Here is a 27,640-nt window from a genome sequence, read left to right as displayed (position 1 = left end):
AGTGGCAGTTGTGTGCGGCGAGTTACATACCTGCTTCACCCAACACTTGTCACTCTTCAGACAGCACCTTCCTCTCCTGCACTCTCCTTTTCGAGCGTGCCATGCCTCCCAGTGCTGGGAGGAGGAAGCTCTGCCATCTTGGGTGTCAAGTAGGTTAGCTCAGATGTAGGCCTTCTGCTGACCTGTGGCTGTGGGGCTCTGTCGCAGGGGTGAGGAAGGTCAACAGTGTCTTTGCTTCTTTTCTCTTCTAGGAGGTGAGCATCGTGCCTGCTGACCTTTCTCAGACCCGCTAGCCATGCCAGGGATTGTCGTGTTCCGCCGTCGCTGGTCTGTGGGCAGCGATGACCTCGTTTTGCCAGCAGTCTTCCTCTTCCTCCTGCATACCACCTGGTAAGTGAGAAAGGCAGGGTGATGGTTTGAATTCCTCCATGAAATGCGTGCTGATTCTGCTTCTTGTAGCTGTAATTCTTGTGCTTACATATGCAGCTAAAAGGCTTGTATGGGCATTTTCGACAGCCACCAGCATATTTCCAGCTTCTGGTTGTTTGCATAAGTGCTCTTCTAAGCTCAATTTCCAAAGAGGAAGCCTGGCCCGATCTCCTTGTATCCTCCTATGCTACCCAGGGTTGGAGTTTGGGCTGTGTTACTGTACAGGGCTCAGGAAAAAGCAGTTGAAATAACAAATTCTGGGCATCCTGATCTAGTGAGTGGCAATCAGCCCACGGCAGGGGGTTGAGACTGGATGGGCTGTAAGATCCCTTCTAACCCAAGCCATTCTATGAGTATATGATCCCATGGGATATGTGACTTGGCATCTCTGTGCGTGTCAGGTTTGTGATCCTCTCCGTGGTGCTCTTTGGGCTGGTGTACAACCCCAATGAGACCTGCTCGCTGAACCTGGTGGACCATGGCAGAGGCTACCTAGGCATCCTGCTCAGCTGTATGATCGCAGAGATGGCAATCATCTGGCTCAGCATGCGAGGCAGCATCCTGTACACTGAGCCCCGAGACTCCATGCAGTATGTGCTCTATGTCAGACTGGGTAAGATGCAGCGGCCTGAGGCCTCCTAATGACTCAGCCTCCACACTGCCATCTGCTAGTGCAGAAGACTTCTCTCCCCACACCCTGACAAACACAGCTTCTCAAAGACATCCAGATGGCCACTTGTATGTGATATGCATCTGAATACATCACATATACTGCACCCTGCCATTGCTCTAAGACTCTCATGCAGCGCCCCAAATATCTTTCTAGCAAACCTTTAACTTGTCATCCTTGTTGTGATGCAGGTACATCCTTTTCATCTAACAAAATATGCTCTCCTTCTGTCTTGCAGCTCAGATTTGCCACGGTGAGATGCATCTACACCTCTCTCCCACTCTTTTTTTCAACAAGTTTTCCTATGATACAGGCATATGCCTTTGTAAATCATGGCTGTTCTCACCCTGAGGCCATGTGTATGTCCTTTGCCTGACATATATATACTTAAATCTGCATCTACTTACCTTGAAGCATGCTTGACCTTTTGACTCGCGCATAACGCATCTCTACATCCTGCAATGTGAGTTCTGATACTCTGCCTCCAGGAGCTGGGAGGTAAATAGGTTTGCCACCTGCTCGCTGGTTGCATCTTCTCTCTGAAAGTGCATATGTTTTTTCTTCCTAAAAACATTTCCTGTTTTTCTCATCCGCCAAAAACTGGGTTGGAAAAGAGACTGTTTCTCAGTCCATCAGTCAGGGATTCCATTTTAGCTTGTCGTCCCTCCCCTGGTCCGTTCTCTTCCAGATGCAGAAACTTGATCAGATTTTTCTGTGCTGGGTGAAGACTTCAAGAGAATCTTTCAGAGATAGAATCAACAATTCCATTCCAACAAAGCATACCATGTTTTTGCTGGATTGTTTTCATGCAAAATTTGCTAAAAGATGGGTAACTTTGCTTGAAAACTCTTATCTGGGAGACATTTCCACCTTGGAGTGCTAAAAGCAAATCACTAACATGAATAGCAAACAAGTCTTTCTCTCCAGCTTCCCAGGCACAATGTGATCTCCCTGACAGCTTCAGTAACACTGTTAAAAACAGACTAAATGAGGCAGGGGAGGTAGAGTCCGAGGAATCATCCTGTTCTCTTCCCTCTGTTTAAGATTTGTATTTAAATTGTAACTTGGGTCTTGTACATGTTTATTTCATGGTTGTTTTTTTTTTCTTTTTTTCTTCCCTCTTAATGGCTCTGGTGATTGAATTAGGGATGTGACCTTTTTGTGGGCACAGTCCATGTGATAGCCTGATTTCAACAGAGCAGTGTTAGTGCTTATGAGTCTAAGGTCATAGTTGCAATGGTAGCCCACAAAGGTCTTCTCGATGGTATTGCTACTCCTGTTCCACATCTGGTAGCCTCAGAGGGGAGGTTAGCTAAGGTAGGCAAGCCTAGTGCAGCTCAGCTTCAGAACACTTGAGGAGCTGGGTCCAGCCCTGAGTTCTTTCTCACTGGGTGGCTGCTCAGTTTTCTAGGCTGGGCTCCACCAAAGGCTTGCTATGTGCTACATGCAGGCTGTTTACCTCTGTCTCATTCCCCATCTGTACTTTAGGGTCATACTGTGTAGAGAAGGTGAGGATGGGCACTTCGGAGTGGTGTTTCCCAGGTTTTTTCTTTAGCCGTAGTCAGGTGTGATTTCTTGCTCTCTATCAGGGTAAGATGCAGAACTGAGGAGCCAGTAAGGGCTTCCTTAAAGGCTGCATGTTGGGAATTATTGCAAAAGCTGCAAAGGTCAGAGGTGATGGAAACATTTGTTAAGTGTAGGAAGTAGACTTATTCCTGGGTACACACTGCTATTTATTGTGTATCTTTGAATTAGGCCAGCTTTACTGTAATGGTGATTCTCTTTACCTAAGGAAGTCTTTCCACTGTCGTGGAAGAAGGGACAGCTGTTTGACTGACTCTAATGCAGCCAGGAGCACTTCTAGCTCTGTGTACGTGGTCTGTGTGTCACTTAGGAGAAGTTATTGATAAGGAGACATGTTGGGCCCATTTTCTTGAATATGGGCCCATTCTTGTGGCCTTTTATTCCTTGCAAGAAGATGGAGAAAGGCAGTCACTGATCCTTAGGGAGATGCTGCTACTATTCATTGTGTTCCTTTTGTTTCAGCTATCTTGGTGATTGAGTTTGTGTATGCTATTGTGGGCATCATTTGGCTAACGCAGTACTACACTTCCTGCAATGATATCACCGCAAAGAGTGTCACTTTGGGTATGTATTTGGAATGTGTAGCACAGACATCTCTTGCCTTGGAGAGCTAATTCACTCATGCATGTGGGGATTGACTGTTGGTAGTGAATTGTAGCTGTAAATGCTCTGCTTGTTTCCCTCAAGAATCCAGTGCTCAGAACAGTTGTTCTATTCATTTGCTTGTGCTGCCTGCACTGAGGCAAGAATCCCTGTTCCCATGGAGGGGTCTGGCATGGGGAGTCTGAAAGCCCTGGTTCTCCTTCTGTTCAGAATGGCTTTCCTGTTTTTCTCAAATGGCTTTTGAGAACCCAACCATTCTCCTGGGGGGAGTGATGGGAATGCTGCAGCCCACTGGGTCTTCAGTGAGTCTTTAATGGTCTTCTGCACGAGCGGTCTCCCTGTGGCCGCATAATCTAGCCGTGGTCAGACGCCTTTGCAGAAGATTTCTTTGTGCTGCAGCTGGCTGCAGGAATATTTGGGTTAGCTTCTTCTGTCTGCCCTGTGGCAACAGAGAGGCGTGTGTGTGATGCGCTCAGAGAAGAGCAGGAAACAGCACTGCCAAGACCTGAGGGCAGAGCACGTGACGTATTCCCTTTCTTTGCAGGAATGGTGGTGTGCAACTGGGTTGTCATCCTGAGTGTCTGCATCACCGTCCTGTGCGTCTTCGACCCGACAGGCCGGACCTTTGTCAAACTGCGGGCCACCAAGCGGAGGCAGCGCAACCTGCGGACATACAACCTGCGGTAAAGCACTGCTGGAATGGCTCCCTGCTTCCTGCCCTCCTTGGCATTCTCCCTGCCTCGCTTCAGGGAGCGTTCACTTGCAGGTGTTGCTTCCCTTTGGGGAGGGTGATTTTGGAGGAAGGCGGCTCAGGCTGTCAGGTGCTGTGTGTGGGCATCTGTATTTAAAGGAGGCAAAGCAAGGCAGCGCCTGGCTGGATTGTGTGTTAGTCACTGGCTTTGGCAATCCTTCTTAGCCCCTGGAGCCACAGTGCTGATCACAGCAGCCTGTTTGTCCATCCTGTTAGCAGGGTTTGAATTTTGCTTAGGTTGAGCCACCTTTGTCCAAAGCCTTTCTCTTCTTTTGTGTTTATCTGCAAAATATGACCTTTTGGCCTGAAATTTCTTAGATTTGGTCTTGGCCAAGAAACAGACTCTTCTGGGTTGGCAGCTAGATGTTTTAATTAAGAATTGATTGCATCTTTGAGCTAACCAGATGGGGATGTGAAAGCTTTTTTCACCAAGCAAGGCATTTTCCAGCAGCTTTTTCCTGTAGCGGGACAGAACAAGCAGGCTTTGTTTTCTTATGCAGTTTTGACACATGTAACCATAAGTAAGGAATGTAACTCTGTAGGACAGAGGGCATTAGATTTTGAATGCTAAAAAATGAGGCTTTTAAAAAATATCATAGAATCACAGAATGGCCTGGGTTGAAAACAACCACAATGCTCATCCAGTTCCAACCCCCTGCTATGTGCAGGTCACCAACGACAGACCAGGCTGCCCAGAGCCACATCCAGCCTGGCCTTGAATGCCTGCAGGGGTGGGGCATCCACAGCCTCCTTGGGCAACCTGTGCCAGTGTGTCACCACCTTCTGTGTGAAAATATCCTGCAAATTTTGCATTTCTCATTGCAAACGTATACGTGAGGGGTGTTCTGAATATGTGCTATTTCCGTGTCTTGAAGAGGAATCCTTCAGAACCCCTTTTTCTGGAGGGAGGAAAAGTGTCCAGATGCCTGCTTTTTATTGCAGAATACAAGAAGCTTTTCTTTCCTTTTCTAGTATGTTGCTAACCCTACCCTTTAATATTGAGAATTAGTGCCCTGTGAGCCTGATGGCTGCAATTGCTGCATTACAATGAAGACATTCCCAAGCAGATGTGGATGAAAAGCTGGAAGATGGCTCTGGTACCCCACAATAAATCAAAGCTGTTTGGCTTAATTCACATTTTTTCTTTTTGATGGAAGGCTGAGCCACAGGTTGCGAAGTTCTTTTTGCTAGGAAGTTTAAAGTGAGATACAACAGAACACCAAAAATGATCTCCCCTGGAAGTTTTGAGACCCCAGACAATTGAGTGAAGGTATTTGCCCTTGGGCCATGGCCAGGCTTTTTCTTCCAGGCCTGTAACGTTTTCAGAGAGCTTTTTCCTGCTGCTTCCAGATTTCTGCTGTAGGAAGGGAGTGTTAACAGATGTTAACTAGCAAAATGCTGTGGGCTGTAACGTGGAAGAGAAACATGAAATAATCCTACGTGGTTGCTACTAAACCTATTGCTTCCAAACAGTATAGTTTGAAATTAGCCACTTGCTTGAAGCAATCCTTTCCAGGGAGTTCTGAAATTCTCTGCCTGCTTCTGGATTATGATTCTGCAAGATGCTGAGGGCCTGTTGTTCCTCTTGCATCCCTTGGTCAGCAGTGATAAAAGCCTGCTGAGCTATAGCATTAATTTGGCATTTGTATCCCCTTAATCTGAGCTGTATTTCCTGTCTCAAATCATGAAAGAACTCGATTTGGTTGTCACATTTAGGGGATGTGAACCTTCAGCTTCCTTTTTGTGGTTCTCTGCTGTAGCTATTGGACTGTGGTTTTCTTTTATCTGTGGCTTCTTGATGTGTGTGGGCTTTTATGTTCTTGCAGTATGAACAAAATAAATCAAACTGAAACAAATGGCTCAATTAATTGCGCTGAGACTTTTCTAAAAAAACTTGTTGTAGGACTCATCCAAAACATGTGGAAGTTCAGTGTTTGGAAGAAGGAATTTGGGAGAAGTCAGAGAGAAAATAGCTCAGAGTACGCTTGCTTGTCCAGCCCCCGCAGCGAAGTTGTGAAGTTCTTTGCATTGCTGCACGAGCTTTCTGGCATTTGGTGGAGCAAACAGAGCATTGCCAGCTCCATCTTAGGTCCCTCATATTCCTCTTTCACTTTTGGAATCTTCCTTGGAGGTTGTGGGTATTTGTTTTAAAATGCTCAGCCATGAAGCCCTGCAAAATCTCCTCTTTCTGTTGTCGGCAAGTATTTGCTTACCAGCAGCTTTTTCTTCCAGGTGCAACCAACTCTCTGTGCTTGGGCTCTTCATGGCAGAAAAACAGAAGCTGTTTTTTTTTTTATTGAACTGACCTATGTTACGTTGCTCTGCATTCATGTGACGGCAACCCTGCATTGCAAGAACTGTGGACCTTATCCTTATGCAGGCAGCATGGCTTTCTGAGGGGGGGGGAAGTCAACTAATTCCTTAACACTGAGCCTGTCTTGATCTCAGGTTTGTTCTGCAGGAATGCTAGTTAAGCTTAATGGACTGTCACTCTGAAAGTGTAGTAACTAGGGCAAGTTCACAGCAGTGGAATGAACTCAGCAATAGCTTATTTTAAATAGGGTTGTCCAATTAGCTAAATTTGAAGCTGAAATTGAAATGTCATATAAACCAAATGTGGGTTGAGTGAAGCCTTCTGTATTCAGGCTTTTTTTAACCTTTTCTAAATTGAAGGAGAACCTTTAGCTTTCTTCCCCACTTTTGGTTTCAAGTTATGCACCATAGTCACAGAATGGAAATTTTTTCAGTTCTGTAACTGGTACATATCATAAAAATATTTTTCCAAGTAAGCTATTTATTGGAAAAAATTGCACAGCTCTTAGTGCTAGTGCTCAGTCTTTGTTTTTTTGTAAACCTTGCTTTCTTTTCTGCAGACACCGCCTGGAGGAAGGGCAGGCCAGCAGCTGGACACGCCGCCTCAAGGTTTTTCTTTGCTGCACACGGACAAAGGACTCTCAGTCGGTAGGTACCAAGAAGCTGCTGGCAGGGAGCAAGCTCTGTGTGTGGCCAGTGATACGTAGGACTCAGCAGAGCGGAGCAATGTGGGATTCCTGCTATCAAACCTGGACGTGCCTCATTGCTCTTATGAGCGTTCTGAGATGTGGAGCCTCGAGGAGTCCAGTGAGCCTTGACAGCAGTGCTTGCAAGGGCTGACATTGTCCTCCAGCAAGCTGAGCCACCCCTCAGGATGAACAGACTTTTGCTCTATGCTGGTTCCTTTTCCTTCCTCTCAGCATGAGTAGGGCAAATTAAAGCCTGTATTTCTGCAGGAGCTTATCTAGGTATCCTATGCAGAAATAGAATTATAGAATCATAGAATGGCCTGGGTTGCAAAGGACCACAGCGATCATCCAGTTTCAACCCCCTGCTGTGTGCAGGGCCACCAACCAGCAGAGCAGGCTGCCCAGAGCCACATCCAGCCTGGCCTTGAATGCCTGCAGGGATGGGGCATCCACAGCCTCCTTGGGCAACCTGTTCCAGTGCATCACCAGCCTCTGAAGAAGCTGATATTCTCTTTAGATGCAGATGTAACATTGCTGGGGAGGACAGTTGACTTTCAAAACAGCCATTCTTAACCTTCCAGTTTTAAATATTATGGATTTCTCTCTGAGACAGATAACAGCTCTAAAGAGTGGTATTGTCAATTTCAAGCTTGCCTTCAGAAGCTGCTCTTTACTTTGCTATTACAGCAAGCTGACTAATTTTAAGTGACGATACAAGTGGAAAAAGTATATTTTTCATCAATTTAGGTTCACCATTTAACAGCAATTTGTGTGATCAGTTTCAGTTTTCCTTTACTTAGTCAGTTTATCCTATTAGTTTGAGTCAGTCTTATGCCTAAGAAGGAGAGAGACTTTGAAAATGGAAAAATATAAACCTGCCAGAATCAGCAACAAGAATACTCCTGGGTACTGACAGGCTTTATTCGAGATGCTAGCAGAGCCTGCTATTGAGTCTGTGGATTCAGATGAAGATTGAAGTTTTCACGTGCTACAGTTGGGATTGTTCCTTTGCAGAAACAGTGCAGGGTAAGGAGTTGATTTCACTTCCCAAACGATAGCAGCCCATTCATTCCTACTGAAAGTGGTGGGAGCAGGATTTCATGTTCTAGTGATATTCAGCAGGAGTCTTAATAACCTGGTAGAGGTGAACACTGAGGTGGAGGATTGTGCTGACAGCATTAATATTAAAGTTGCTCAGAATTATGAGTAATTGAGAGCTCCTTAAGGACCAAACAGAACCGGGGAGCTGTTATCAATGAGAGACGAAAGTCGTAATAGCAAAGGATGAAGCAGTGCATGCACATCTGAAGAAACAAATTACTTGCATACACTGATAGGCTGTGAATTAGTTACAACCTCTCAGGAAAAGAGCGAGGAGTTATCAAGGACACCTCAACAAAGACATCAGTGCACAGCAGTGGCCAAAAAAAACCTTCAGAAAAACATGGAAGGACGTAGAAAGTGACAGAAAACATCAAGGGACTGACTGCATCAATGATCTCCTCACTAAATATAGTTTGGTCTGCTGAAAGGTGCAGGAGAAAAAGGAGCATATTGGAGGGGCTATGAACTTGTATAGGAAGAGAAATGAGTCTGGGATTTTAACCTCAGAAGGAAGAAGTGCAGTGAGATGAAAGCTGTGTAAAAATAATGGAGAGACAGGTGAAGGCTACCCGAACATGTGTTCATCACATATGGCAACCAGTATGACTTAAACACGAAGGCTTGTGGGTGAGCACGTTGTTATCCTCGGGGTGCAGTTGTTGTCGTAGCCCTCCTACAGAAATCCAGCCATGCGTTGTGGCACTGCATGCTGGATGAAATGCAGCCCCAAGCCGCTGGCCTGCTCTGGAGGCACAGCCCAGCCCTGCCAACTTTCACAGATCATCTTCTAGAGCTGGTTAGGAAAATCCATCTGGAAAATGGCAACGAGATGAGCTGTGTGCTGTGGCAGCTCAAACAGCAGCATTTCCTTGGAGGCTGCATTCTGCCCATCAGCAGAAATACCTTGGGGTGCACTGCCTTTGTTTGCACCCGGCTGCCCCGTCACATCACTCTGCCATATCCCAGAGCTCTGAGAGGCATTGAGTGCCTTGGTTCCCAAAAGCAGTATTCAGGAATGCTGTTGAGGAACAGCAGTATTCAGGAATGCAAAATACTTCACATTATGTGAACTTTTTTTTTTTTTTCCCGAGCAGTGAAATGAAAAATTCTGTAGTGCCTGTTGGTTTCTACTTCTATTTCTAGTTCAGGATAAAAGCAGATACCAGAGTCTTCAAATTCCTTGTGCTGTTGAATTTCCACTTTAAATTCAGCTTGAGTGATTTCCAGGCTCTTTTCTTTGAAGGAACAAGCTCTGACTTTGTGTGTCCTGGCATGACAGTGTGTGGAATGAATGCGTATGTAATGGATCAGAAATGAATCCATTGCTGCCTCTCCCAGGCTTCATGGGGAAAAAAAAGTGTTCTAGCAGGGGATGATTGTCCTCTGAGCTGGAAAATAGAATTCTGCAGAGTGAATGTGGCACCAGAGCAAGAATCTGTTCCTGTGGGTCTGGAGCAATGTCTGCAGCTCTAAGTCTGCTGGCTGTGCCAGCCCCAGAGCCTCCAGGGCTTGTCACAGAGACCGACTGCAGTCAATCCTGCAACATCCCATCAAGCCCACCATCAGCAACTCTTCTTTCAGAACAAAGCATACACTGAACTTTTGTTCTGGGCTTTTACTGTGAACAGAGTATTAGGAGGTGGTAGTGTTACTTTGGGTTAGTGTTGTTTGCCTTTTAATTTGAGGCCATTCGCATTTCTTGTGTACTTGTAGGAAGGATTTATTGGGTCAGCATTTTGTGGACAGTGTGATTGTAAAGTTGGAAAGGCTGATGGGAATCCGTTTGCTCTTCAGGTGCACAGCTGGTATGGAAACCTGTGCAGTGGGCACCCGAAACCCCGTTCTTGAGCATGATGTAACTTACTTTAGGCAAGTGAAAAATGGTAAAAGGTAATCGTGCACTCCAGGACTTTGCAGAGAACAGAAGAATGTAGGTCATTTCCTGCAAGCCTGCTGGGGGAGAAGGAATTTGCTTTCTGATCTGTCAAAGAGATGGAGAGATTCTGCCCTGAAGACCAGCCCAAGTGAACAGCCCAGGCTTTCTACAGATGGGACTGTAGCTGCGTGGCATTAGTGTTGAATAAAGGTTATGAAAATATTGCTAAGAATTCAGGTTTAGTCTGATAGATCTTGGTAGGAAAAGTTAACAATGGCAGCACTTGAAATATTGATCACCTGTGTGCTATAGCTTTTGCTCAATCCCACTCTTTGTTGGTTCAGCCTCCGGGTCACCCCAGTCTTTGAGCTCTCTATTGTGAGCAGTGACCCAACATGTTGTCTCACAGTCCAGCCACTTCCAGCCTTCCAAAGCGTTCTCACTTCAGGCCCTATGTGTTTTGGTTTTTTTTGTTGGCTTTTTTTTTGTGTGGTATGGAGCCAAAAGGGAAATAACGTTTCTCCTCACAGTCTGTGTCACTCTGCTTTAAAGCTTTAGATGATTTTCTAAGGTCGTTTCCAATTCTGTCCCTTCTTCTGCAATGTCTTCGTTTAGGGGATTGGTCACTTTCCCCGCTGGGAACTCTCTGTTCAGTAACTTGGAATTGATGAACTTAGTGGTCTTTTCCAACCTTAATGATTCTATGGTTCGATGACTCGGATCTGTTTTCAGAGGTTGTTCTTTTCAGGCCCTTTTGCTTGGGTGTGCTCCAGGACAGACTTGGAAAAGCTTGCTAACTTGCTCAGCTCTTTCAGGACCTGGAGCTCTGATGCATAACACGTGCTTGTTGTACTTTAACTCTTTGAAATCATGTAGTAAACAGCACAGTGGTGAGCAGTGAGTGGTACAGAGGCTGTTCTCTGACAGCTTGCAGAAGTCTCTCGCTTTCTCCGTAATGTGCCCAGGATGGTGAGGTCTGACTTAAGTATGGAAATAACTCCAGGGGAAATAACTCCAGGACAGAGTTACAGAACTGAAGAGGCTATTAAATAAGATATATTTGGTGCATTTTTCCTGAATAGCCTTTGTTCAAATGAAATTGCTTTTGAGGAGAAAGGCTGACTGTAGGGTGACACTGGATGGGGATCTTTTTGGTTCTCGGCTTACTTCCTCTGTCTTACTTACACTGAAAACATTGTCCTTCCCTGCCTTTGTATATGCATTCCATGTCCTGATGCTTAGGTGGTCAGCTTATCTGCACAGCAGACTGCATAGTGCAAATGCAGTCTCAGCTGAGACTACGCGTGTGACATTCATAGAGTCACAGAATGGCCTGGGTTGAAAAGGACCACAACGATCATCTAGTTTCAACCCCCCTGCTATGTGCAGGGTCACCAACCACCAGAGCAGGCTGCCTACTTTTTATAGTCAGAGGTATTAATAATGATTAGACCAGATGTGGTGTACCCAGAAGGAATCCTGTGGATGTTTGGGGCTACAGAATTGGGGCCATTGCTGCCGCACCGGCTCTTGTTCTGTGTCCTGTTCTGAGGCTCCCCACACTCAAACTCCTCTTCCTAAAGCTTTTCTCTGTGGGTTTTGCAGGATGCCTACTCTGAAATCGCCTACCTTTTCGCCGAGTTCTTCCGAGACCTTGACATCGTCCCATCTGACATCATTGCAGGCCTGGTTCTTCTGCGCCAACGGCAGCGGGCAAAGCGCAACGCCGTGCTGGATGAGGTGGGTGGAAACTTGCTGCCTTTTCTAGTTAGGTGATGCATACAGATTTAAATCTTGACCCTAGACAGGCAATTGGAGGCAGTTTCTTTAAAGTTAATAGGAAGAGTGGAGAGAAGACTCCAGCATCTGGGCAGAACTTCAGAGGCAACCTGAGGGGAAAAAAAAGCCCTGAATTCCCAAACTATTCTGCCATTGGGATTTGCGGATTCCTAAGTGAACAGAGAAGTTGTACTTATTTTCTCCAGAGGTGGGGTTCAGACGGTGTTGGATCAGGTGGAAATCAGAACAGCAGAATTGGAACCAATACAGGGATTGCTCAAGATGTTTGCAAGCTGTCCTGCCCCAGGTTACCCAGTTCTTTGTTTCTTATGCATGGATTTTTTGTCCTGGTGTCACAGAGAATATTTTCTTGTTTGTGACTTACAGGCAAACAATGACATTTTAGCTTTTCTGTCTGGGATGCCAGTGACCAGGAACACAAAGTATCTGGATCTGAAAAATGCGGTAAGTCGCTGGACTGTGATCTTGCAAACTCACATGCTTCTTTATGTAGCCTGCTTTCTTTTTTCTAAATGATTTCTTTTCTGCTTTTCTGGAATAATCAAAGAGATTAAGAATGGTACAATCAAATAACAATACTTGTTCTTCAGGAGGCTTTGTTGTCTTTGGATCACTTTTAAAGCATTATCTGTCTGTCCTCCACTTTGTGGGAAGTAGTATTTCCACTCTGATGCTGAAAGACAGTGTGAGATTTCTTACAAGTCAGAGGTACGAGTTGAGTGCTGCAGCCAGGAATGTTGTGCAGAGTTCTATGTAATGGTACCACCAGCTGGGCTTCATCTTGGTGAGGGCAGGGAGCTGCCTCGAGTGAGATGGAGCCTTTTTCCTTGGGCTGCTTCTGTCAGCAGTTCTCAGGATGGAGACAGCTGCAGTCTGTTCTATGTAAATTAAGCTTGGCTTTTCTTTTGTAATGGTGCTGTTGCAGCCCTTCACTGGGCAAGCTATATTCACCCCTCTTGATCAGATGATATTCTTGCAAGAGAGGAAAGACCGACCCAATCCCAGCACCTCTGATTAAGCAATTCTGTGATCAGCCTGCTTGCAGCTGTGCTGTGCTGCTCTGCACCTAATGCTAACTTCCTGCTTATGTTCAGGCTATCTCTTTCTGCATAGGTATGTGGGGAGAGAGGTCTGCACAGCATATAGGAGACAGCCCTGGGGCATTTGGCCCCAGCCTGGCTTTTATGGTCCTCTCTGTGCATCTTCCTTATGGCTTGTGCCCATTTGGAAGCAGCATCTTTACAGAGCTCATCTTCTTGTACTTGGTACTAGTTTCTCCCTCCCCAGTTAGGGTTGGGTGGGGCAAAATACACAGAGGTTGGCCTTTCTTTGCAGCAGAGTGTTTGTTACATAGGGAAGAATGGCTGTAGAACTAACTTCAAGCTTTGTTAAGCATCTAGTAAGTCCTCTCTAATCACATAAATGTGCAGTCATACTGGGTGGGGAGGGAAGGAGAGGATCTTACTGAGCATAATCACAGTGCTCTCCTGCAGTCACCTGGAAATGCTGACAGTGTTTGCTGTCCCAGTGCTGGTAGAGAGAATGCTGATGTTCAGGGAGAAGGGTGCAGTCTCTAACTACAGTAGAAAAAGGGGAACAGGAGGAAATTGACATATGAAGAGAATAAGGCCTTTAGTGAGTCTCTTGTTTCTTTCAGCAAGAGATGCAGCGATACAAAGAGGTGTGTTACTACATGCTGTTTGCCCTGGCTGCCTATGGCTGGCCCATATACCTGATGAGGAAGCCCACATGTGGACTCTGTCACCTGGCCAGATCCTGCTCGTGAGTGGCCGTCCTGCCTATCGCTCTGCCTTCTCTCCTTCCCTCTTCCTTTCTATTTTTCCCTGGTTTAGAATCCTTTCTTCAGTCTGCTTTCTCTGTCACTTTTCAGTTACTTCTTATTTTTTTCCTCTTCTGCTTTTTTCTCTTTTCCTACACTTTCCATCTCTCGGTAACTTCATTCTCACATCCTTCTCTTCATTCTTTCTTACAGTTACTTATCTGCTTACCCTGTTAAATAAACCACTGTCATATTCTGTCCTCTCTGGTGCACTAAGGATCATGCCAGTCCTTTGTTTGGTTTGGATAACCAGTGGAGAGAACTCATCTGGCACAAGAGTGCTTTCACACCGAGTCAAAATAGCTGTCTCAGAATGCAGAAAGCAGATTTATCAGCAAGCCCAGTTAGGCAGAGAATTGACATTTGGGTCTTTATTAAAGCCTCAATGAGACTTGGCCAGAGTTTGTGCTGTGTTCTCTCTGACTAATTGTTTTTTGATTGCCATGCTGTATACTGCTCACTTCAAGGCAGCAATGCTGTAGTTCACTTCAGGCTTGCATGTTAAATGTTAGCTTTTTAGCTTCTATAATGCTGTCATTGGATTATCTTCAGAGTTGAGCTTTTTGCCCTTAAAGAAGTAAATTTCTTCTTCAAACCTGCTAGGAGGAATGTCCTTCTGAGTCACTTTGAAGTGTATCATAAGGAAAAGAAAGGAAGAAAGAGTTTGTGCTTGCATTGTAGTTCTGGGATGATTCTAGACCTGCTTTGCTACTTGCTATAAGTAGATCTAATAAATGCTAGTTGCGTGTTGAAGCGGTGTAGGATTGTGCATCTCCTGAGGAGAGATCCCTTGGAGACTGGCTGCACTGTAGCTCTCTCTGGTGCTCAGAAGGAAAACTACATCTGATCCTCGTGCCGCTTTTGATGTGGAAATAGGAGTTGTGTGCTGTTTTGTGCAAGAGCTGCAGCAAATGAGGGAGATGACTGCTGTCAGGATGACACGAGTGTGGCTTGCAGGTTTTCTCTTCCTTTCCCTTACCTCGCTCCAGGCGTCCCACTTTAAAATCTGTCTTTTCCACGTTCCTCTTCTTTCCTCAAGGCTGTAATTTTTCTCTTCTGCAGGTGTTGCTGTCTCTGTCCCTCACGTCCCCGCTATGCACCCAGTGTCACCATTGAAGAGGATAATTGCTGTGGCTGCAATGCCATTGCCATCCGGCGCCACTTCTTGGATGAGAACATGACCTCGGTGGACATTGTTTACACTTCTTGCCACGATGCGGTACGCAAAGTCTGCAGCCCCTTCCTGTGTGCGGCGTGCTCCCAAGGCCCCTCCCAGTGGGACTCGCATGCTTCCAGCTCTAGTGGTACAACACAGGAAAACGTGATGTTTTTTCTGACCCTAGACTTTATCTCTCTGCCAAGAATTTCTGTCCCTTGGACAGAAATATTTGGCCCCCCTCAGAAGCAAATGTTAAGCTGCTGTGCTTTCCCCGAGCAGGAGAATATGTGAAGGAGGATGTCTCATCAGAGTGTTACAGCAGTGCATCTCTTCTAGGTTTATGAAACTCCTTTTTACGTGGCTGTGGACCATGAGAAGAAGAAGGTGGTCATTAGTATCCGAGGAACTCTGTCTCCAAAAGTAAGTGCATTGTGCAGTGGCCTCACACACCCTTGGCCACCCTAGCAAACTTTTAGGATAGCCTGAGATTTTCCTGGCTGGCTGTTGGTGTTTGATTTATCTGAAGCACAGCGACTCCTTTCTTCAGGATGCCCTGACTGACTTGACTGGGGACGCAGAGCGCCTTCCAGTTGAGGGTCACCATGGAACCTGGCTGGGACATAAGGTATGTAAAGAAACGTGTATTGTTTTGAGGTTTTGACTTTTAGTTATAGGCAAAACAGGAACAAAAAAACAGCCTAAACTGCTTGAGTTGTGAAGAGTGTTTTACAACGGCAGTGAAATGACTATGAGATGTAGAAACAAATAAGTCCTGAAATCGTAACAGTTAAAATCATTCTGTTAAAAAAGAAAAAAGAAAAAAAAAGAAAATTACAGCATGCAAGTAGTAAAAAGCGAGCTGCAAAAAGGGATCTGTGGGGACCTAGAACGAAATTGTCAGTGTCATTGAAATTACTTTCTCTTCCAACGAACGACCTTTTGAGAATTTGCAATCAAACCCTGACAGTGTCTTTACAATTCTGTTGCAATGGGACATTCATTGCACCTCGCAAGCAGACATTGGCAGGGCTTGCATCTGTGTAATTAGACTGATGCCACGTGTCTGTGTTAGTGAGCAGGACTGGGCTGACTAAACCAATTCAGCAGAGAGCTTACCTTTGCCCCACTCCAGCAAAGTAATGGCACGCATGCTGAGTTTTAAGATTAGCAGGAGGTTGGCAGCCTCTCAAGGTGTAATGCCAGACTGGGAAAGGCAAATCCAAACTGGTGATTGCGTTTGTCGAAAGGATTGTGGTAGCTGCTGGGAAATGCTGCTGCTCAGGGAATGCTGTGGGTGATTTGGTCAGGGTCCCTTCGGGGCAGGACATGGAGCTCGTAACTCCTGAGGGCTCCTGCTTTGTTCACAGTGTCCTTCCAGATGGCCTGCGTGATGCTCTTTGGCGCTGTGCTTTATCAAGCGAAGCATTAGAGGCTGATAGCTGCGTCCTCAGATGCTCAGCTGGGTATGGGCCTGAAAAAGGAGCAGTTACCTGAAAGTGCTGTTGGGACAGCAAGGATTTTATTTCAGACTCTCAGGATGGGGCTTTTTGAAAACAGTACTTTGTACTTCTTCTTTCGCAAATGAGTATTTCTTTCATTTCCCCCAAATGGGAAAGTGAATCAGTGTCGTGGTTACACAAGGCGTTGTATAGAAACAGAGATAAATGAGGAAGTGATGTGTCACTTAGTTAATATCGAGGTATCTGAGTCTTTACTTCTCATCTAACGTTTCTGAAGTGTTTTGTCTGCTGTCAAAGGTAATGTCACTTGGTTTTGTGCTCCTTCATCTGATTCAGAATGCCTTTGCAGAACCGTTGTGATAAGCAGTTTGTATAAACCAAAGGGAAGCAAGGGGCATTTGTTCTATTTCGAATCTGCAGAAAAGCTACTAATAGATACCTGTAGGAGTTGGATTCTTCTCTTGATCCTGTGGAAATGTTAATGTGCCAGTAACTTATATGAAACATCAGATCATTCCCTCTATTTTGCACTGGATTTTTATTTGCCTTTTGCATTATGTCTTTTTCTGTTGTTACAAGTGCAGAAATACTGCTTTATCTGAAATTATTATAAATATAAATCTTTAGACAATAATGCACTGTTGATTCCTGAGGGAAGCCAAGAGAAATAATAGAATTTTGAGATGCAGGTCCTGATGCATTTTTAATGTCCACAAGTCAACTTTAATACAAAAGCAGATGAAGTACCTTGCTAACACATTTAATTTGTAGAAAAGCACTGGGCTGTTTGGGAGCTTCCTGTTAGTTGCTTGGCTTCTGTTCTTTTCCTTGCTGATGCTACCCAGCAGGCTGGGATGCCCTGTTATCTCCACCACAAGCCATGCTGCTTCATGTGGTGCCTATCAGACATCTGAGAAATGAAAACTCTTGATGTTTGCGTGAGCCTTCCTGTTGCTCCACTGGGACCACAGCTGGAAGTGTTTGATTGTTTGGGTTGCTGTACATGCCACAGCTGAAGTTTGAGAGGTTTCTGAGCTATTTTGGGCCAGCTGTGGGTAAGGTTTGTGGGTTGGTGTGTTTAAAAAAAAAAAAGGAAAATAGGAGATTGTCGCAGCTTGGAGTGGAAATTAACCACAGCAAAATCTTCACTGCTTGAGGTAAAATACAATGATTTTATAATGGACTTCATTTAAAAATAATTGTAAGTGAGGGGCATGAATCCATGCTGAATTCTGTTAGCCTGCAGAGGACAAAACTCCACAGGTGATGATTTTATGGAGGTTTGGTCGCTGGTGTTCAGCCAGCCAAAATGACAGTGAATGGCTGTGCGGGAGGAAGCCCTGAACGCTCAGCTGTGCCAGCAATCCTCACCTGTATGTCAAAGCAGTCAGCAACAGCAGAACTTTCTTTTCTACCACAGGGATACCCTCTTTTGTGGGTTTTCCCATCTTGTGGAGCAGTTTCTTGCCTTCAGGCTGCAAAGCAATACAGAATATTTCTGCCTTCCTTCTCCTAGATGTTTGGTCCATTTGGATATTTATACATGGGGTTTGAAAGTTAAGCCCAGGTGATTTTTTTTCTTATGAAACTCATGAATCCTAAATATGACTCTGTGGGGATAAGCCTCGTTCCATAATATTGACATCACTGTATTAGAACATCCAGTAATCATTGAAAATACAGCTCTAAGACTGACGGTTGGACCATTAGTAAAATCACTATGGAGGTAGATATGCTTTTTAAAAACAGGATCCTAAGTTCTTGTTAGAAATTCATACAAGTCGCCTGCCATTCACTCCTCGTTAGAATCAGAAATGGAGACTCTTTTGAATGCAGCTGAAGCTGGCTAGCTGCTGGGAGCTGAACACAGGCCTGAAATACCATGGCATCTGCTTGTTTGATAATGACAGGGACTTTTTAAGTTCAGCAGAATTACCTGTGTTCCTTTTCTTCACTGGGCAGATTGGTGTTTGATATCAAAGGCTTTGAAAATTCCCCATTTCTTTGCTTTCTGAAGGAGGCCATGCATTCTTTTCTGCCTTTGTGATTAAACAGCGCTCAATAAAATTCACTTTGTACTTAAACTGTTTGCAGGTAGGGGTGTGATGGAAAATAGCAGAGGAGATGGTCTTCTCTGGTTTTTGGCCAGCCCAGGCAGTGCGCATTATGCAAGGGCTGCAATCACCAAATGATAATTAGCAGTATCTCTGTATTTGTTTACCCTGAGCTACATCACCATTTTTAGCCTTGGCAGTTCAGGCTTGTTCACCTCTGAATATTAACTGTAATAAAAGCATAACCAAGAATTTATGCAACAGACCAAACTGCATCTCTCTTGCACAGAGTGAGACAAACCCTGAGTGGAGCAATCAGCTGGGAGAGTGGATAGATGGTTAGAACCAGGCCATCCATTTGTTTCCCATCTCCCAGCATTCCTTAGCTTCTAGGGAATAAAAACCTTTAAAAAATAAAATTCCATTAACGTCCTCGGTCAGCTGAATTCACTTAATAGTTGCTGACACCTCCAGTCATCAGCAGCTTTCCCACACAGATAGAACTGCCACTTTTTCCCTGCCTGGGTGTTTGTGCTGTCTCCCTGAACCTTTTTGGCTAGCTTTCCTTTGCAGATTTAAATGCAAGAGTGCAGCTCTGGGATTAAGAAGTTCACTTCTGCTGCTCCACTGCAGGTCTCAGTGTGGGCTGACCTACAAGACACACAGCCTTGCATTTCAGTTAGTGGTGTGGTTTGTGTCTTTGTCAGGCTTTAGCCCAAGAGTCGGATCGATGTGTGCTGTCAGAACTTAAGAGCTGTTATTGCTCCTGAACACTTTGTGGCTCTGGTGAGCCAAAACACGTGCCTCATGAAGCAGAGGCAGTGTTCTTCCTCAGTGCTGACACATGCTGTGCAGTACTCAGCTTGTCCAGCACCGAGGGCAGTTTGCTGCCTTCTCCCCCAGTGCTGATATGCAGCTGTTCATACTCTGTTCTCTTTTTGTTTGCGCTCAGGGAATGGTGCTGTCTGCTGAGTACATCAAGAAGAAACTGGAGCAAGAGATGGTGCTTTCTCAAGCCTTCGGACGAGATTTGGTGAGCATTAGCTTTATTTTATCACCACGGACTGTACAGAAGATGAGATTTCCTTCTATTGTACTAATTTCTCAAATCTCAATTCCTATCTCTCTGGCTTTCCAGACAGGCCTGTTGTTACTTACTCCTTTTTCTTCTGGGGCCTCCTTCCCAAGAGTAGTGCAGAGCTCCTGATATTTTTTTCTCAGACAGGAAGTCCCATTTAGTGGCCATGCAGGACAGGGAACATTAAAAACAAATCAAGAGGAACTAAAATCCCATCTTGATAGAGATCTTCTACGGAGACAGCAGTGGGATGTCACGCTGCCTGTCTGTGTGCACACATTTCCTTTAGCTCTCTATCAGAAGAGGACTCGAGAGAGGTGTTAAGATGCTTACCTTAGCTTGCATGTCAGTAATAGAATGTCAACCTCCTAGCAGAGGACGTTTTCTGCACTGCCTGATTCCCTGCTGCCAGACAGCTGTCCTTTTCTCATGCCCATAGAGTGCCTTGGCCTGAGCAGGCCCATGGGAAATTAGTGGTAGTGAAAAAGAGAAGAGTGAAAGGCTTGATGTTCCATGGAACTGGTGCCGTACCAGTTAGCGCTGCAGTGGCTGCCTTGTGGTGTTGGTAGGTGTACATAGGAGGTACAGAGGCACTGATCTTCTTAATATGGTGCTTTATTCCTCTCTGCCTAGAAAAGGAAGATTGGATTTGTTCAGTGAGCTGTTACTTACAGGGGTGTTTTCTTCTGTCCTTGCTGTCTGACGGGTAAGGGTGTGCTGGCTGAGTACTTAGGCTGGCTTCTGTGTGTGATGCTAGGTATCCTGTTTGGTTTTGTTCAGAGCTGGCTTGGATGTATGGTGGGTCTGATTTCTATGTAATGTAATGTAGTTAACTAGCTAGGCCTAACTCACACAGGGGGCGAGAGAACTTGAGTAATGAGATGGAACTATGGCCTTGTGGTTAGGAAATGAAGCGCTGGCTGAAGCTGAACTTTCAGATATATATGGAAAAGTGAGAGAGCATAAATGCCATTCTAGGTCCTACCAAGAGTTCATCTAGCCCAGCATGTTTTTCTGTCAACTGCCAGCAGCAGATTTCAGGGAAAAAATGCAACAAGTGGGATTCACCTCACTGGCTAGCATACATGGTGTTGACTTAGGGGTGCTGTTCGTAAATGGCACAAAGATAGATCTTTCATTCTTGTGGCTTTTTCTGTGTTCTCTTTTTTCTCATCTTATGTGGAAGCCTGAGCACAGCTGCAGCGGGTTACCCAAGACCTTAGAGAGTAGGAGCTGCATTCTCTGACCCTGTGTAAGCCCTACAGAGTACTGGCAAAGCTCTGTGATACTGCATTGAAACAAGATTGAAATTTCTGAAAATTAACTTACTAAGTCTGAGGCATGCCTTGCACTGTGACCTCTGAATAACAAACACTACAAAATGTTAGAGAGTAGTTTTGTCTATGAATTACTCAATCGATTGCCAGCTGCTGGGAACATCTAGATTTCAGAAGACTGTTGTTCAAACTGCAGGTTAGGATTTCTGTTTTTCAGCATTCACTAGCAATGAAATAAATGAGAAAAACCCTTCACTGCCAGAATCAGAGACCTCTGATTTGTGAGCCTGGAGCTGAATATCATCAGAAGGCTCATCAGATCTCATGTAACTCAACTTAAGCATATGTTTCATTTTTCTTTCAGGAAAGATCCAATAGGTCAAGGACTGATTTGTGGAAGTGTAAGAGAAAATGCCAGAAGTGAATTAATTCCAGTGTACCTTTGGAAGAGGCAATAGTAGAGGGCAGAAAACTGCTCCCATTTCAAAATCTAGCATAACATCAGTAGCTCCCATTGCAGGAGCAGTTGGTTAGTTGGAGTGCGGAGTGCTCAAGTATAGGAACAACCTGCAGCTGGGAAAAGGGACGGATTTGGGGGTTTGTGAAGTTTCTTTCCAGTCTGACTTCAATTTCTTGTTTTGTTTTTGTTCTCGTTTTCAGGGGAGAGGAACAAAACACTATGGCCTGATTGTGGTTGGCCATTCCCTAGGGGCTGGCACAGCTGCCATCCTGTCCTTCCTCTTGCGTCCACAGTACCCATCACTGAAGTGCTTTGCTTATTCTCCCCCTGGTGGGCTGCTGAGGTAGGTGTTGGGTCAGGAGGTCTGGTGGCAGAGAGGGGGTGTGTAGCTGAAGTGGCATCAGATTCTGGTTGTGATGTTCTGACGACCAGTAAAAGATAGTCTGTGCCCTGAGAAGCAGGCAAGAAAAAGTGTAGTAACAGTTGATGAGAGCTGAGGCTTGTGGGCAGCTTTTTTCTGTATTAGAATTTGAAGTTTAGGTTCCAGTGGCAGGTGGCCACTCCCAAGTATTCAGGTTTATGACTTTGTTGTGTGCTTCTGTAGCTCTGATTTAACTCTGCTTAGTGGGAAACACAAGTTGGGTGGACAGGGTGAAATTTCATCCCTTATTGTCTGTGCAGTGCCGGTGTGTTCTCCCCCCATCTTCTGCCAATAGGTGTCCAGAATGGGAGATGTTTGACCAGATGCAGGTGTCTATATCAGATCTAGTTGTCAGGATTCCTTTTGCAACTGACAAAGAAATTGGCACTTGAAAGCACCTGTGGATTAGAAGCTTCCTGTGGTGGTTACTGCATCATGTTCCAGGAGTGGCCAAGGGATTTTAATCATCCTGCTAATGAATCTGGACATTAGCATGCCTTGTTGTGATAATACTTCTTAGTCATTTGTGGCTGTAGAGGCATTGCTTTGTAGAACTGTTTTCCTGGGAGTTTCCGTAGCTTTTTGCTTAGAGCTTCCCCTCCCAAGATCCCCTGATAAAGCATAGGCCAAGCTGTACCCCTTCAACTGACTCTGAGCTCAGGGTGCCTTGAGCACGAAGTTCAAGGTGCTTCTGTCTGCCACACCTTTCTTGTGATCTGCATTGTGCCCACGATCATCTCTGGGTGAAAGGTGCTGGCCTCCATCAGTGGTGGCTGTTTCATAAGCGAGGTCTCTAGAAGGCAGCTGGTTGCAGAACAAGGTCATAGGGTGGAAGCCTCAATTCCCTCTTGTCTTGGTGCTTAGGTTACTGCAGGAGGTGACTATCTTAGTTCTGTGATGGCTTTTTAGTCTCAGAGGCATGAAATACCTTCTTCCATAGTCTCCTGCCATTCCCAAAGGATAGGAGAAGTGGTAGGAGGTGCTGAGTGTAGAGTACTTCCTTATCCAAGTCTATTTGGAGCCATGTGCAGGTAAGGAAGATGGAGTTGCTCTATTTGAGCTGCACCCTTACAGAGTAACGTTGCTTGGGGCATGAGATGTGTGTATCAGGCTCATCTTAGTGTGCAAGTTCTAAGGACCTGGAGCAGCTTGCACTGTGTGTTTATGATGCCTGTTCATTGTCTAGTAACCTCTCAGACACCAGTGGCAAATTGGAATGAACTGCAGTTTGCTGCTAGTGAAACCCTGTTTGCTTCTTCTTGGTCCTGTTTCTCTTCCAGTGAGGATGCCATGGAATATTCAAAAGAGTTTGTGACTGCAGTCGTGCTTGGCAAAGATCTAGTGCCCAGGCAAGTTGAGAAGAGTCCGAATTCCTTGATGAGTATCTGCTGCTCTGTACCAGTCACCTATTTCCAGTCAGAAACACCCAGATCATACCTGTCTTGTTTCCTCATTTACCTGTCCGTGTCTGCTTCTCACTTGTCCTCCTGGTTACCTGCACCTTTTACCTGGACACCTACATTGGTGTTTTATAGGCATTTTTATATGCCTGTATGCCTTTTTATAGGCATATCCCTCTCCATCTCTCAGTCGCCTGTATGAAATAAAAAGGTGAATATCCAGCCTCTGTGTTTATACTCATGGTAGTACCTGACATGCCAGTGCCATCTTTGTGATTGTCTGTGTTATCTCAGTCCTCTTCACTCTGAGCTAGATGTGCTCTCATCACATTTTGTAGTGCTGCCTATCATCTCACACCTCTGAACCAGCTCCCCCATTCCTTGTCTTGACATTCCTCACTGCTTGTCATCTCCTGTGACACATTCTGCTGAGCAGGGCAATGGGCTAGGAGTCAACCCGGGTTTTATTTTAACTTCTGCCCCATTCTGTGACCTTAGACAGTTTTTGTCTGTACAGTATCAGGCATGTAGAGTTAGTGTAGGAAGAGTACTGTGATGTTCTCTATATCATAGAATCACAGAATGGCCTGGGTTGCAAAGGACCACAATGCTCATCTAGTTCCACCCCCCTGCTGTGTGCAGGGTCGCCAACCAGCAGAGCAGGCTGCCCAGAGCCACATCCAGCCTGGCCTTGAATGCCTGCAGGGATGGGGCATCCACAGCCTCCTTGGGCAACCTGTTCCAGTGCCTTCTGTTAAGCTGTAAAAGAGAATCTTGTATATTCTATAATGTTTTATGTTGTCATATAGCTCTGTGCTATCTTTCTTGATTTATCTGTTCTGTGGCATCCTATACTTGAACTGTTTCTTGTCTCCGTGTTTTCTCTGAGTGCTCCACCACCCTCATCTGTTCACTGACTTCTTCTATCTATGTTTACTGCTCTGATTCTGTTATTGCATTTCACACTTGTTTGTTGTTACAGTGGCTTCCTGTCGCATTTTACCCTGGTTACTGGTCCCAGGTGATGGCACAACTCACCTCTGAAGTGATCTGCATTACTGTTGCATTCTTGTTTCTTTTGTAGCATAGTTTCTTATTGTTCTGCACTATATGTCTCTGCTGTCCTGCTCCCTGTCTGCTGTTCCCTGCACAGCTGTTATAAGCACATCTTCCTCTCTTCCCAGAATTGGTCTCTCTCAGCTGGAGGGATTTCGCAGGCAGCTTCTGGATGTTCTTCAGAGAAGTAACAAACCAAAGGTGAGAATGAGGATGAGCAGATTCTCGAAGGCAAGTGTCTGAGCAGTGATGATAAAGTTTCAGTGTCACACAGCAATACTGCAGGCTTCTCCTGACTCCCAGATCTCCTCAGATCCACCATCACTGTTGTTTAGGTAAACAGAGGGATGATGGAAGCAGCTGGAGAGGACAGGGCTGAGAGAAACACTCTGCTTGCAGGCTGGCTTGTAACTCTATGGCAATTCTGGCTCATGTGCTGGGGGTTCATCATCACATGTCCAAAAAAACTGAGAAGGAAGTTTTGTCGTCTGAGCCTGTTTGGAAGTCTGTGTTGCAGCTGTAGCTTTTTCTGGCCAGTAAGAAATGATTGGTATCAGGCTGGGAAGTGCAGCATCTGTCTGCTTGTAGGCACTGCTTTGTGCTCTCCAGGTGGTGCTGTTCCAGGGTAAGTGGCCTGTTAATGTTTTAGAGTTAAGAAACGTGCAAAGTTGTTCTTCCCTGGGTTTCCTTACCATTACATTGAGGTGGAAAGAACATCAGATTTTAAAATTGTTTCTAAAATTCTAAGATGTTAGTGAGATAATATCTGTAGGGTAAAAAACTGAGCGGATGTTGTTTCTTGGTAGAATTCTGTTTTGCTGTTGTTTCAGTAAACTTTTGACTTTTAGGTTTGGGTTTTTTTAGTGCGTAAATAAAAGCACAAGGGGAATTTTTGTTTGCTTAAGTACCTTTTCTTCTCTCCATGCATTAAAAATTCAGATTCTCTTTACCTTGTTTGTCCTTGAAGATGTCCCATTGGTGGACAAAGATGTGCTTGTTCTAGATCCCTGACTCTGCAAAAACATCCACAGCAAGATTTTGCCACTTTTAAGGTTAAAATAAGGAAAGGAAAGAAGTGCAGGATTATTTCTCCTAAGGTTCAAACAGCAGGGACACAAACTCTGTTTTTTTTCCCCTCCTTTCTAGCGTTAAGTACTCAGTTCAAGTAAACCTATCGACAGCACATTGTGAGACAGCTCTGCTTTTCTAATCTTTTGCTCTTCTCCATATTCTCCCACCATTCCGTGGTGTTGGACAGTGGCGGATCATTGTGGGTGCTACCAAGTGCATACCCAAGTCAGAGCTTCCTGAAGAGACTGAGGAGAACTCGGTAACGAGCAACCGCCTCTGGACCCACCCCAGTGATCTGACCATCGCCCTGTCTGCCAGCACGCCGCTCTACCCACCTGGCCGCATCATCCATGTGGTGCACAATCATCCCGCAGAGCAGTGCTGGTGAGTTCCAACAGAACATATATTCCCAGGAGAGCAGTCCATCTGTGAAGGAAGTGGCTTTTTTCACTGCCTTACGGTGGCAGTGATTGCAGTGTGAGGGCAGAAAGATACTCATGTCACTGTGCAGTCCTTTAGAAGAATGCGTACCTAATATCTCCTCCTTCTGTTTTTCCTCCTGTTGTTTTTTTCTGTCTCTGTAACCTGCTGTTTTGCATGCCAAAACACTGGCTTGCTCTTCCGTCCCCTGCTCCTTGTTTTCTCCTCTGGATCCCAACTCCTTTTTTTAGTTGCTGTGAGCAAGAGGATCCCACTTACTTTGCTATCTGGGGTGACAATAAGGCATTTAATGAAGTGATCATCTCACCAGCAATGTTGCACGAACACCTCCCATATGTGGTCATGGAAGGGCTCAACAAGGTAATATTGAGAATTGGGGTCTGAGGGTGGGGAAGCGTGATAGAGTGGACTGAGCTTGAATGCAAGGGAGGCCTGGGTTTGGGCAGGAAAAGCGTGGCATTGTGAGGTGAGCTGTAGGCACAATATCTACAGAGCCAAAACTCTGTGCTTATTGGAGAGCCAGGGATACTCTGGGTGGGATTTGGGCTTATTAATTCTCACTGCAAGAGCACTTCTGTGCCCTTACATGAGGTATTAACGTGAGGTTGGGTGGTGTGTGGTTCGTCCTCTCGAAGCTGGCTGTTACAGCTTGCAGTTCAGGTGAAATGTTGTGAGCTGTGACAGCACTGGATGTCCATGCGTGCAGCTGCACAGGGTAGTTCATAAGTGTTGCTGCAGCCCCTGTTAGCCTGTGGAGTGTCTGAGTTTGTGTAGTGGTTGTGGAATGGGTCTCTGCCTCTAAATGACGATTTGTAGCCATGCAGCTCTACCGCGAGTTTTAGCCAAGTCTACTGTGCTGTTCTGGTCTGAAAGCTGTTCCTGACAGCATCTTTGGTAATCTCCCGTCTCCTGGGTTCCCAGGGACATCCTGACAGGGTAGACTGCCAAAATATGTTCATTTAATCCTTTATGTCAAGATCTTTCCATGTGCTTGTGGAAAGCATTGGTAAGAAACACAGTGGCAAAACCAGCAGTTGAGAAGTTCTGAGCTGAGAAGAGTGAAGCTGCTGTCTCTACTGAAGCACTGCTGTTCCTCTGCTTGCCTTGCATAGGTCTTAGAGAATTACAACAAGGGGAAAACAGCCTTACTTTCTGCAGCGAAAGTGATGGTGAGCCCTACAGAAGTGGATCTCACTCCAGAGTTGATCTTCCAGAGCCAGCCCTTGCCTAGTGGACCCTCTGTGCAGATTGGAACTGGAGCCCTAACAGCGGACAGAAGGAACAGCAGTACAAAGTAAGAATTACATCTTGGATTTCACTGGAGGACTGTTGGCATGGGGTGTGGATCCTCTCTTGGGGCATTGTGATCAGTAGTATAGATCCAAGGACTGCCTGTATGAGACTTCTAATTAATGTGACACAAGACATGATGAATCCAGGAGAAAAAAAGTGATCCCTTGTGTTGCTCAAGAATCTGTGAGTGCAGCAGGATCAGGAAAACCTAGGAGTTGAAAATATGGAAGGTTCCTTTTCTTATCCAGACAAGTAGGCTTTTCCCTGGAAGCAGAAAAGCAAAGCTTGCAGTCTTGCAGCCAAATCTGTGTGTGAATGATGTGGCCAAAGATAGCCCATGGCACTGATTCTCAAAAGCTGTGAAGCGGTGACAGCCATAAGCTTACAGCACACAGACAGACATGTGAAGTTACTTTATGTAAAGTGACTTGCATAATTCTATAAACTGGAGAATCTGGGAATATGGATATGGTTGGGCAGGGTTACAGAACAACTATCAAAGCAATGTAACGTGAGGAAAGAGCAGCTGGTGTCCTGTTTGGCTCTCGGGAAGTTCGCTCTGGTGGAAAGCAGGCAGAGGAAAAGTCATGTTCTAAGTGCTGGAAGCATTCCTGTAGGGAGTGGGGTTTTTTTTATTGTCCCTGGCTATTGGATACTGGCATTGTTATTCTGTCAAGGGCCAAAAGGTGGAGGTTCATCTAGGAGGTATACAAAGGATTGGTTTGAGTAAGACTTCCATCTTATAGAATACATAAACTGCTTCCTATCCAGGAAAAAATGACAGGGAGACTCCCTGCTGGTTTTCAGGTAG

At 45.3% G+C, this 27,640-nt stretch overlaps 1 protein-coding gene across 13 annotated transcripts in view; it reads left to right on the top strand.

Moving 5' to 3' along the window:
- The window catches only part of DAGLA (diacylglycerol lipase alpha), a 64,070-nt gene that overhangs the window by 26,146 nt on the left and 10,284 nt on the right, over nucleotides 1–27,640 (top strand). For 12 of the 13 annotated variants that reach the window (XR_007377916.1, XM_048949570.1, XM_048949569.1 and 9 more), the window contains 18 exons: nucleotides 252–390; nucleotides 831–1,042; nucleotides 3,146–3,247; nucleotides 3,831–3,969; nucleotides 6,911–6,998; nucleotides 11,625–11,759; nucleotides 12,186–12,263; nucleotides 13,477–13,601; nucleotides 14,722–14,878; nucleotides 15,155–15,238; nucleotides 15,366–15,443; nucleotides 19,285–19,365; nucleotides 21,348–21,490; nucleotides 22,849–22,917; nucleotides 24,153–24,225; nucleotides 25,283–25,479; nucleotides 25,767–25,896; nucleotides 26,649–26,830. Coding sequence is in view for 12 of the 13 variants with exons in the window: in XM_048949570.1 (XP_048805527.1) it covers nucleotides 296–390; nucleotides 831–1,042; nucleotides 3,146–3,247; nucleotides 3,831–3,969; nucleotides 6,911–6,998; nucleotides 11,625–11,759; nucleotides 12,186–12,263; nucleotides 13,477–13,601; nucleotides 14,722–14,878; nucleotides 15,155–15,238; nucleotides 15,366–15,443; nucleotides 19,285–19,365; nucleotides 21,348–21,490; nucleotides 22,849–22,917; nucleotides 24,153–24,225; nucleotides 25,283–25,479; nucleotides 25,767–25,896; nucleotides 26,649–26,830 (2,168 nt within the window). In the remaining variant the exon portion in view is untranslated. Of the gene's footprint in view, nucleotides 1–251; nucleotides 391–830; nucleotides 1,043–3,145; nucleotides 3,248–3,830; nucleotides 3,970–6,910; nucleotides 6,999–11,624; nucleotides 11,760–12,185; nucleotides 12,264–13,476; nucleotides 13,602–14,721; nucleotides 14,879–15,154; nucleotides 15,239–15,365; nucleotides 15,444–19,284; nucleotides 19,366–21,347; nucleotides 21,491–22,848; nucleotides 22,918–24,152; nucleotides 24,226–25,282; nucleotides 25,480–25,766; nucleotides 25,897–26,648; nucleotides 26,831–27,640 lie in introns of those variants that run through there. The other variant, XM_048949571.1, reaches the window with a different exon arrangement.

The sequence above is a fragment of the Lagopus muta genome, chromosome 6, assembly GCF_023343835.1.
Source record: "Lagopus muta isolate bLagMut1 chromosome 6, bLagMut1 primary, whole genome shotgun sequence".
Taxonomy (NCBI): Eukaryota; Metazoa; Chordata; class Aves; order Galliformes; family Phasianidae; genus Lagopus; species Lagopus muta.
This window is presented reverse-complemented; position numbering and strand designations above follow the sequence as displayed.